Source organism: Periophthalmus magnuspinnatus, chromosome 13 (assembly GCF_009829125.3).
Source record: "Periophthalmus magnuspinnatus isolate fPerMag1 chromosome 13, fPerMag1.2.pri, whole genome shotgun sequence".
Taxonomy (NCBI): Eukaryota; Metazoa; Chordata; class Actinopteri; order Gobiiformes; family Gobiidae; genus Periophthalmus; species Periophthalmus magnuspinnatus.
In genome coordinates this window covers 21,816,159-21,828,490 of record NC_047138.1, presented here as the reverse complement: position 1 = coordinate 21,828,490, position 12,332 = coordinate 21,816,159, and the positions used below count along the sequence as shown (strand labels likewise).

The window sequence follows — 12,332 nt, the reverse complement described above, 5'->3', positions numbered from 1 at the left end:
TTCCAGACTGTGCAGTGCCGCAGTTGTCCTGGAGATGACGGCAGTGGCTGCGGGAGCTGAAGGTGGGAGAGTGAGCAGAGCGGAGACCTGGTTGGAGAGCTGGGTAATTTGCTTGGTCAGGGTGTGGATACATTCGAGCAGGGTCCAGATAATTTGTTTGTGTTGCCCAATGATGACTCCGTGATGCAAAAACGCCCAGTGTAGCGTTTGTTCCGGCCCATAGACTGATTGGTCCACATTGGCCAGATTGTTCTGTCGTAATGACTGACAGGGGGACCAAAGATTCAGAACTCGGGTGAACAGTTTAACAATGTTTATTTACAGATAATGTTATGCGAAATGAAGGTTGATGGAGCAAACAGCTGAGAGCGGGGTTGTGTGCAGTAGTCTTTGAGTGAGTCGTGGGCAGCAGGGTCAGGGACGAAGAAGTCTGTACTGGTCGAGGTGAGCTGGGACGGAGGGTGAGAGGTTCGTACCGGTCGTGGAGACCTGGGTCGGAGATGGAGGAGTGCAGGTTCAGCGAGCAGGATCTGGGAAGAAACAAAGATAGCCAACTGAGTGTAAAAATCATAAATACAGAAACGAGACTGAGCCAAGCAGAGCAGTACCACTGAGGATATGTGGACAATTTGGTGCTGACTGTCAGGTCCTTTGTCCCTTTGTCCTCCCCAGGTGCAGATTGATTACGGATTAGTTGCAAGTGTGCATGGGAAGAGCCCGAACATCTGCCCAGCTCCAGGCTCTGACACAGAAGGAAAGGGGAAAACAGCACAAAATACAGGGCAGACTGGGATCTTGTATATTATATATATTTTATTTTTTATTATTTTTATTTATTTTTTTTATTAGCGGCTCTATTTTAACGTAAATAAATCAATTGAACCAAGACTTAAAAGCACCTGTTAGAATGAACTGTTAGCCCTGCCCCCTTAGTCCTTTTTCCCACTCTGATGTTGAACCATGACAGAGAATCAAGACAGGAGTCTGGGGTAGTCACAAGCAGTTGTTTCCAAAAGGGTCTGATTTGATAAGTCTGTACCTGCAGATGCTTCCTTATGGTTCTCATTGCAGAAATACATAAAATACATTTTTCTTAGCACGAAGAAATAAAAGTCAGGTACAAGCCCTCTAACTTGTGTAACTTGTGATCAAACTATGGCAATATGTTAATATTTCGTCAGCAAGGCATTGCATCGTTTTAGCTTTTATGCTAAAAACTATGCTTACCCTCAATTATGTTTTTAACCAGGCTTTGATATTTCTCACATGTGGACAGATGACAAAATTAATATTCATATTGGTTTTTCTGTTTGAGGTCCAATTATAACATATATCTGGTACGAGCTGTTGGCGTATGCATTTTCTGTATATAAACACTTACCTACTCATCTTCAAGATCATTTTCATGAAATGTTCCACAATATGGCAAAGTTCCATTGTGCACCTTTAAATTGTCTGTACAATGTTTCCTAATATACATGTAAGTGGTGTATGTTTGGCAGGTCACAGAGGGCCAGGCACCCGGAGCTTTACTGGGCACACTCCAAGCCAAAGACCCTGATGAAGGAGAAAATGGAACTATCTTCTACTCTTTGTCAGGTAAAGGGAAAACTCATCTGAACATTTTAACATCCCTCTCACTGCTCAGCTTGGTTATGACTTCAGTTCCCTTTCAGTGCACGCAGTCTCATGTCCAAAGTAAATAGAAAAGTTTCAGCGTGAAACATTCCAGGGTTTTCGTAGGACATTAGAGGTCATATTTTCAAGTATGTAAAATTCTAGGTGTATAAGAGCCATAAAGAGCATTACAAATCAAATTAAAAATTCAAATTGTTAACATAAAACTTTGCCACCTGTAGACTTAGTCACAGTGGGAAGACTACCAGAAGTTTTACTCACGTAAGAGTACTGTTACACTGTACAATATATTTCAATCTAAACAGAGACAAGAGAATGCCAAACAGATTCATATTTTTAGTTCTTAGATCCCAGCAGGGATGATGAGTGTAAAGGAAATTAAAATATTGTGTGATTATTTTACCTTTTAGAAATCACTTGGTCTTGTAAATAAAATTCATTTGGTTTGGTAGTGTCGTAACGGGTGAGTGTAGCGGACCAAAGGATGCAGACTCGGGGCAGATTTACAGTATTTATTGTGAAAATAAGACAAAGTACCAACAGAAGGTGAACCGGAGGTGAGCAGGTGAGCAGGAACACAGGAACCGGTAGACCAAACGGGAGTAGGGCAGAGCAGGCAGGAGACATCCAGGGCCGGAACACAACAGGAACAGGCAGGAACAGGCAGGAACAGGCAGGAACAGGCAGGAACAGGCAGGAACAGGCAGGAACAGGCAGGAACAGGCAGGAACAGGCAGGAACAGGCAGGAACAGGCAGGAACAGGCAGGAACAGGCAGGAACAGGCAGGAACAGGCAGGAACAGGCAGGAACAGGCAGGAACAGGCAGGAACAGGCAGGAACAGGCAGTGACACGATGATGATCTCACGCTGAGTCTCTTCTCCCAGCTCCTTTTATGCACAGCAGGTGTGTTGATTGCGCTAATGGGCTGCAGGTGCGCGCAGGAGGAGCCAGGAGCCCAGCCCAGATCTGGCAGGTGAGGGAGGGAAAGATCAGGACAGGAGTAAAACCAGGAGCGGACAGTGCGGATCATGACAGGTAGTCAAAGACAGTGTTAGAAAACATTTCAAGTAAACCATTTTTGTTCCCTTTTGGTTGATAATCTTAAGATGTGTTTGCATCTATCTTCACTTACATTACAATCAGACCATACAGTGGGCTTTCAGATCTAACTCCTTGGAAGTGTATCACACCTTGTATTGTTTTAACTCCACATGTTACATCCTGAGGTGTTCCAACTCATGAATACCTCCAGGAGCTTGTCACACCTCAGTAGAAGTGTCACATCCTTACTTTGAAATGTATGTTCTTCAGTCATCTCAAACTGCATAAACTTGGCGATTTGTTTCATTCGGGGTCTGACTTATGCTGTCAGACCTATAGGGCAGTGATGAGAGCAGAGCCTGAGGCAGGAAAGAGGGAGTGGACAGATGTGACGTGGGTCGAGGCTGGTGACAGGTGAAGGAACAGTCTTCCAGTCTGAACTGTCAATTTAGCTACAATGCTCATGTATTGATACTATTTTCTGAAAACTACTCAGAAAAGTAAAATTTCTTTAAAAAGTTACTCAAGTAAATGTAACTACTCTGAAAAATATTTGATTTGATTATACTTGGATGAACCCTGAATGCATTCAGAATATGATATATATTAAGTGTGAAATAAACTTACAAGAACTTACAATAGCATAGACTCAGATACTTTGATATTGACCCACAATAGACCAATGGTTAGCAAACTCCATTTAAGCTCCATCTTTTCCCCTTTTGCAGGTCCCAGAGCTGAACGATTCTCCCTGCACCCCTCCACGGGTGAGCTGCTCTCCTCCTCTCCTTTGCTCCATGGCGACCGCTCTGAGTACAGTCTAACTGCTACTGCTACAGACAATGGCAGCCCTGCTCTCAGCTCAACCTGTCTTATCCTTATACAGGTCAGCAACCAGGACTCTCTTACACCTAACCCCTATCTCACTCTGAGGTAGGGGTTGGGTGCGCCCTTCACGGGCAGTTTATTTCGACACTTTCTTTAGATAGTGTCAGCTTTTCCCGGAGGCACACCACAAATAAAAATCCAGTAGGCTCGAGTAGATCCACACACCAGGTTCTTTATTTTGGTTCGAACAGACGCAGGCATCATTCAAACTGATCTGACACAATCTCCTATTTTACATCTCCAGAGTGGGCTCTATATACTAGTGGCACACGTCACATTCTCTTAATGATTAGCTTGGTATGTCTCGACATACCATGTCCCTGTGGGTTTACATAGGTCAACACGGACATATCATGTGTGCTTAGCTGGTTCTCTGAGTTCAAACATACATATAGCAGTTCAAAGTACCTATAGCAAATATACCACGGTGGAGCTCACAGGAGACAAAACAAGTAATGGTACAATTTTTGTAATATGAAACATTAATCTCACAATAGTATGAATAAAAGGAGAGTGTACATTTTTTGGAGTATTACGTATTCACAGTCCAAAACCCGGTGTTCTACTTTAAGTATTTTTAAAGGAAATGTATGTAAGTAATTTTAAATTCCATAACCATGACCTATCTGTGTCCCCAGATCATTTCAAATCTGCAGATTTTTTTTTATTATTATTATTACAAAAACATTGCACATGATGAAGTTGTTTATGTAATAATTTTGTGTTTTTGTCTCAAGATGATTATCCAATCAGAAAGCAGAATAAGCCTCACTCGAGTCTCTCATTTGGGTTGCCAATTTGAGTGCTGAAGTCCAGTTGGTTTAAACCTAAAAGGACACTCTCTGATCTGAATCCTCACTACCTAAACCCCAGCACCTGCAGCCAATCATTAATCAGTGCAGCTCAGTGAGTGAATTCTGCAGGTTCTGAGTTTTCACATGAGGCCTGTCTTATATACTGAGAAAGAGAAAAGCGTGTGCCCTCTAGATTAGGGCACTGGCAACCCAGGTTCAGTTGTGATTATAATACCTTTTTTTTTTTTTTTTAAACCGGTGCAGGCTACAAATATTTCTGTTTTTCTTTCATTAAAAACAGAAATATTTGTCAATATTTGTCATCTCAGTATTAAGACAAAAACAACTTGTAGTGTGTAATGCATTTTTAAAGAACTGTTGCTAAAAGTAACCTTAATCTATGTTTATGCCACTGCACTGCCTTAGCTCTAAAATGGTACAGTTCATGTGACGTTCAAAGATATTTGAGGAATAGTTATTTTAAAAATGCATTCCACGCAATTTTTCCAATAATTATTTTAATAGCGAATTGATCTTTATAATTTCAAATCACTTAAAAATATCAGATGGCATCTTGTGCTATACTGTTCATATTAACCAGAGAAAGTGTATAGACATTTTAAACTTTTTGGAAAGAAGAGGGAGGGGACTCCATGGCACAACACAGGACCCACTGGCAGTACAAACCCCCTCACCTAGTTTTCACATTCAAATCAATGTGGCTTCTCTCTCTCCTTTCCTCTCACATTCCTTTGTGAGTTGTCAAAAAGGGGGGATTTGAAAACAAGCAATGGAAAAAATGGAGCAGATTCAAATAGTCCCATGTGGCTCATGATTAAGGCCAGCTGCACAGGTCCGATCCAGGGCAAACTCCATGACTGCAACACTTTGTACATGGTAGCCCACCTTTTAATGTGTGATGATAGAAAAGTGCTTCAATATGGATTTATTACACAGCATAGAAAAAAATACATGGAAAAGGTGAAGCTATAACTTAGAGTAAAGGTTCTATGCAATACAAACAGAGTGATAAAATGCATCTTCTCTAATGCTTTGATAGTTTGATCAATACAGTGCCTTGCCTGCTCATGATGATAAATTGGTTAGTGGTCACATTTTTATATAGCACATTTTCCACCTACAAGGCTCTCAAAGAGTTGCTATATTTGTTCTTGTTCTTATTCTTGTCCATATCTGTTCATATCTGTTCTTGCTAGCATGTCAGCGTCAACATTGAGTCAACATTGAGTCACTGGGCTTCGCCCATTGACTCAATGTTGACGCAGGCAGCGCAAAGCGCTCATGTCTCCAAACACACTCCTGGCATCGAGCCCTAGCCAAGCTAATCAACTCCTCTAAAGGCGCTCCACCGGCAGGGCTGAAAATCACTGTACATCATCTAGACAAGTGGGGCCTAAAGCAGTGGTTCTTAACCTTGTTGGAGGTACTGAACCCCACCGGTTCCATATGCACATTCACCGAACCCTTCTTTATTGAAAAATATAATTTTTTTCAAATTCAAGACATATGTATGTTTTACTGGTGCACAAAATAAACCGTGTATTAACATCACTGTGTTCAAAGAATAAAACCAATACAATGCATAAACTCACAACAAATTACATACATACCTTTTAACAAAGACATGAGCTTTTTTAATACTACCACACTGAAATTATTTTAATTTTGTATTGTATTATGTATTCCAATAATGAACTTACTGTATTTATGCTTTTTATTATTTTTAACATTTTAACACGCACCCATCATCTAATTTCCATTAGGCTACAATAATGAAAATGTACTGCAAATCAGTGTGACTTCTGTTGTTGCCTTTGAAAGACCAGGTCAGAAATGCATGGCTTCACCTTGGCCACTCTCATGTCATTTTCACAACAAAGTCTGTTCCTTTTCTTCGTTTTTATGTCGTTGTATGTTTTTATGCCGTTCGAAGTGACAGTATTCAATGGCCAATACACACTGCAGTAATAGATGCTAATGATTACACATAATACACATTTGACCCACAATTAAGTCAATAGCAGAATAAACCATGCTTACTGATCAGGAACAGCATCCAGTCCATCAAATCATAAGGTCCTCTGCTCCTCAGTCCATCATGAGATCTTCACTCGGGTCCACGAACTGCTCCAGGTCCGAGATGCCTCTAGTTCAACTTGTACAAACATCCACAGTGTCCTCAGTCACGTACTTCCTTTGTTTTGTCTGTTTCGTCATGTTTAAAATGCAAAATTGCTGCAAAACAGTGCGTAAAACACAATTACGCGCGCGTAATTTTACACGCGGATCTTTGCCCGAGGGCGGGCTGTCGGAACATTAAGGGGTTAAACAGCACTTCGAATCTTCAGCGAGTTTTCACTCCACGTCGGCCACATCGGCTAAAACTCTGGTAGCGGCGCTTGAGGATGCCTGTCAATGACGTTGATGAGCTGCGCAAATATGTATGTGAATCACATAATTGGCTGGAGCAGCTCGTCCCCGGTCACACTCACTGACTCACATTGAAAAATAGCGCAGAATGAATTGTTGTGTGTTTATTTTATTTTCAACTCCGGTTCGATTTTTTTGTGCGCAGCACAGATTTTCTGTGCGCGGAGACCGTGTCAGCAGTGCGCAATTGAGCACGCGCGCAGCTTAGAGGGAGCAGTGTTAGATAGGCACAGCAAAGGGTGCATTTGTCGAATTAGGACACGGCTAGCGTCTGGAAACGCTCGCAGTCCGCGAATCATATGAGTCTGGTGCGTGTCTTGACCTCCACCGAACCCCTAGGGTTCAATCGAACCCAGGTTAAGAACCACTGGCCTAAAGTTACTCATTATGAAAGAAACTAAATTGCCGCGATAGCGCCCCCTAGAGATTATCTAATATATTTGTATGGAGGGCTGAAAATTTTATCTTTGGAAATGTTACCAAATTTGACACAAAATTCCATTGGGTCATCCCAATCAATAAAGTCATTCAGACCCATGTGGGGGTTTTTTGCACCGTGTTGCCATGGCAATGCGCCAAACTGCCAATGTTATCCTAATGCGAAACCTCCCAATTTTTCCCATTCATGGGAACAATATTAGTTTCATAGAATAATGTGAAAATTGGCACCATGACTCTTCATGTCATCCCGATCAAAAAAGTCAATGGGACCCATGTCATATTTTTCACTGGGTTGCCATGGCGATGCGTGAAATTGCCCATGTTATCTTAATTGGAAAATTTCAATATTTTCGGACATTTCAAAGTCTTATGACAACTTATTCGCTTCATTGAGGAATGTGAAATTTTGTACAGTTATTCTTCAGGTCATCCCCGTCAAAAAAGTCTGAGGGGCCAAGTTTGTATTTTGCACGGTGTTGCCATGGCGATGCCTGGAAAACCCATGTTTTTGCATTATGTGCATCAGCACTTCCAATGTCTTTTGACTTGTTTGGTGCCAAATGAAGTCCAAAGCTACAAAAAAACAGAGGCAAGTGGCGCGTCAGCGCCACCTAGAGGGAGTACTGGGTCGGCCGAGTGCGAGGGCCGTTCGATGCCGCTTGGGGCTTTAATTTCTTTCTGTTCTGCTCTTTGAGCAGGAATTTGACCCCCTGAACATATTCAAAATCTCACCAAATTTTGCCCAAAATTCAAGTCTATTGAAAAATTTATTTTTTTATGTGTTGCATCATTGGGCATAAAAAAATGGCACAACAACGCCCCCTGCAAAAGTCAAAATACATTGTGTCAATGGGAGACGTCCCGACATCAACTTTGCCGTAGAGCCACGAAATTCGGTACACGCATTCATCAAGTGATGCCAAACAAAAAAATATTATTATGGCCATGCCCTTTGACAAATCGGAAGTTGGCCATCTTGGATTGAAAATTCCAAAATGCAAAGTCAGCGTTTTCATTGACATCGTATTTTAATCAACTCCTCTAAAGGCGCTTTACCTGCAGGGCTGAAAATCACTGTACATCATCTAGACAAGTGGGGCATCAAAAGTTATTCAATTTATGATGATGCCTATCACGGTTTCCGTGCGGCGAAGCCGCAAAATTCCATCGGAATTTTTGCAATATTCAAATTTCAAAATTTGCTCCCGTTGGCGCATACAAAGGCCAATTTGGCTCAAATTCGAATCAGTTGTACAACTTTCAGGCCTAAAGCTACTCATTATGAAATAAACTAAATTGGCATGACAGCGCCCCCTACAGAACATCTAATGTATTTGTATGGAGGGCCGAAAATTTTGTTTTCTCAAATGTTACCAAATTTGACACAAAATTCCATTGGGTCATCCCAATCAATAAAGTCAATCAGACCTATGTCGTTTTATGTACTGTGTTGCCATGGCGATGTGCCAAACTGCCGCTGTTATCGTAATGGGAATCCTCCCAATTTTTCCCATTCATGGGAACAATATTAGTTTCATGGAATAATGTGAAATTTGGCACCGTGACTCTTCATGTCATCCTGATCAAAAAAGGCAATGGGACCCATGTCATAATTTTCACTGGGTTTATTTATTTATTTATTTATTTATATATTTATTTGACAGGGACAATGCAATCTGACATAGTTACAACATGAACATTGCAGCTGATGTGATGCATATAGAGTTTGTAGCAAAAGCTAATTCTCAACTCCCGTCCCTGGTTGAGCTTCTCCACAATTCACCAATATGCAAAATATATTAAAACACCTGCCCCATAAAATAGATACATCAGTGCACAAAAATACATTCAACACTCACACGTTCTCTCTCTCTCTGTCATACTGCCTATTTACAAGTGGGTACAGTTTTGACTCATTTTCAGCCATTTCTTAACCCTAGAGGTGAACATTTTCAACTCAGAAATGTTTTTTATTTCAGTGGGCAGTGAGTTCCACAGTTTGCAGCTCTGATATGAAAAGGCGGACTGTCCAAAAGAGGTTCTGCGTTGTGGGATTGTACAGTTCTTGTTTATGGTGCCTCTTGTCACTCTGGTGCTGTTTAATCTTTGTATAAATGTACTGGGTGGTTCTGGGGCCAAGTTATAAATACACTTAAAACATAATTTAAGAAAACATAAACTAGTAAAACTTTCAAAACTTAATAGATTATATTTTTTAAGGATGTGACAATGATGAAAACGGATTGGCTTTCGATCCATAATTTTGATTGCTTGGTTGTACAAAGAACCAATGCGCTTTGTGGCTGAGGGAGCTGCCTGGGCCCATGCTGTCATGCAGTAGGAGATATGAGAAAAAATCATACCATGCATGTACAGCAGGGCTGCCTGATTTGGAATATATTGCCTTATCAATTTAAAACAATTTAGATTTCTTTGTATTGTTTTGGCTATACTCTTAACATGCTTATCAAATTTTAGTTGGGGGTCTAAGACCAACCCAAGATATTTCAAATCGTTAACTACTTGTATTTTATCATTTTGTAAATTTATTTGAAATCTTTGGTCTACATTTATTTTTTTAATAGAAAAACACATAGAAGTAGTTTTTGCAAAATTTAGAGTCAGCTTATTTTGAGTTAGCCACTGACTAACCTCAGCCATGCATGCGGACAAAACATCCGCCACCTGCTCTGGTGTCTTGGCGGGTGCATAAAAAACTGCGTCATCCGCATAAAGTTGGCAGCGGACACCTGGGCAGATCAAAGGCAAGTCATTTATAAACAGACTAAACAGCAATGGTCCCAATATGGAGCCCTGAGGTATGCCCATGCGAATATTTGCGAATGGAGATTTATTTTCGGCCACTTTAACACACTGTTTCCTATCCTGAAGGTAAGAGGCAAACCAACAAATTGCCTCAGGGGTGATATTGAATGATGTCATTTTTGATAAAAGCAAACTGTGATTAACGGTTTCGAAGGCTTTTTTTAGATCGAGAAACACAGCTCCTACGACCTCACCTCTATCGAGGGACTTTTTTATATTTTCAATAAAACAGCAGTTTGCTATTTCGGTTGAATACCCTGCTCTGAAACCAAACTGCTGCGAGCTGAGGAGCTGATTAGCCTCCAAGTAGTCAGTAAGTTGTGCTGCTACAATTTTTTCGATTACTTTGGACAGTATAGGTAAAATTGATATTGGCCGGTAATTGGACATAGAATCTGGGCTTCCTGCTTTAAAAATTGGCACAATCACTGCTTTTTTCCAACCTAAGGGAAATTTTGATTTTTTTATGGACAAATTGACTAGATGTGTCAAAGGTTTAACTAATACATTACTGTAGCGCTTGAGAAAACAGCTATTTAGATTATATACATCATTTGATTTAGAATTTGATAACTTTTTTATTATCCGTGTGACTTCTGTGTCATTCACTTCTTCGATGCAAAAATAATTCTCAAGGTGCGTTAAAGGTGGTATATTCACATAATCAGTATTCTCAAAACATTGTGCCAATTCTTCAATTGACTGGACAAAATGAGTATTAAGGCTGTCAGCCATTGTGGCACCGTTATTAGTAGTTTTACCATTTATGGTGAGTTCACTAATTCTTTTAGGTTTGAATGCTTTATTTGTCAAAGTATTTAAGTGTTTCCAAAGAGAATTTGTATTCCCCTTTGCATTGCCAATAAGCTTAGTATAATATGAAGCTTGTGCTTTTCTCAGTTCTTATACTACTTTATTTCTTAAACTTTTGAATGTTAAATGGTCAGTACTAAGTCTTGATTGTACTGATTTCTTCAAAGCTAAATCTCGTTTTTTCATTAGTTTTTTTATGTCATTATTTAACCATGGAAGAGTACTTTCCCTTTGTTTACACTTTTTTTGCTCAGTAAATTTGTCAGCTATTTTTGTGATGGCTTCAGTTAAAAAAGTACAACATTCATCTACATCTTCCATATCCTTGATTTGCTCCCAACTGAAATTATTTAGTTCTCTTTCAAACAGTGTAGTTTTAGATTTAGGTATTACATATTTGATATCATTATCGTTGTTGCATAATTTACCAAAATATTGCAGTCTTTTTTTAGTCAGTTTTCTAACCATTAGAGTCATGTTGTGGTCAGATAGCCCTGTTAGTAAATTATACATTCTCGTAATACGTTCAGGTTTATTTGTAAAGGCCATATCAATCAAAGTTCTAGTCTGTCTGGTTATCCTAGTGGGTCCTGTAATCATTTGTTGATAGTTAAATTTAGTCATTATTGTTTTCAGTTTTTGTTTTGCACCTTTATCAGACCAATTTATATTATAATCACCATACCATATAGTTTCTCTATATTCCTCAAGATGTTTAACTACATGGCTTAATTCATCATAAAAGGACGTATTATGAGATGGTGGATTATATAGCACAGCAACATTGAAGTTCATTGATGGGGACAAAGTTATGTTCAGGGCTAAACACTCAAGATTGGAGTTTAATTCAACTACCTTGCATTTAAATTTATTTTTAATATAAATCAACACTCCTCCTCCCTTTCCTGAGCTTCTATCCTTTCTGAAGCATTGATATCCATCAATGTCTATCATATTAGTGGGGATGTAGCTGTGAAGCCAGGATTCAGTTAAGCAAAGGTAATCCAAGTTGGAATCCATGAGGAGAACAGCAATCTGGTCCTTTTTTGGAGATTAGACTGCGGATGTTAAGGTGTCCCCCGAATATTCCTTTTGGTTTACACTTTGGTTCCCATAATACTCGCGCATGATTAACAGTTTCAAAGAAAAAGTATTGTTTTTGCTTTAGCGCAGCGAGGCTGTATTTTGTGCGTGTTTGAGTGTTATCCGCTCCTCCGTCGTTAGCCTGTCTCGCTGCCTCTCCGTTCGCCAAACAGGAGTTGCCACCCAGCGCCGCAGACGCTGTACCATCGCAGTAAAAACCCGTGGTTGTTATGGGCTTCGTCCTCGCGTCCGCACGTGGGACTATGAGGCCAGGTAACTCACCAGTTCGGCTGAAGTTGGATATTCCCAAGCGGCTAGGCACAGATGCAGTGCGCTCCTCTGCATGGCGCTGCTC

General features: G+C 40.3%; 1 protein-coding gene across 1 annotated transcript in view; it reads left to right on the top strand.

Moving 5' to 3' along the window:
- LOC117380430 (protocadherin-16-like) overlaps positions 1–12,332 on the top strand; it is a 392,551-nt gene that overhangs the window by 289,013 nt on the left and 91,206 nt on the right. The window contains exons 8-9 of the mRNA XM_033977238.2: positions 1,503–1,599; positions 3,410–3,567. Coding sequence (XP_033833129.1) covers positions 1,503–1,599; positions 3,410–3,567 — 255 coding nt within the window. The remainder of the gene's footprint in view (positions 1–1,502; positions 1,600–3,409; positions 3,568–12,332) is intronic.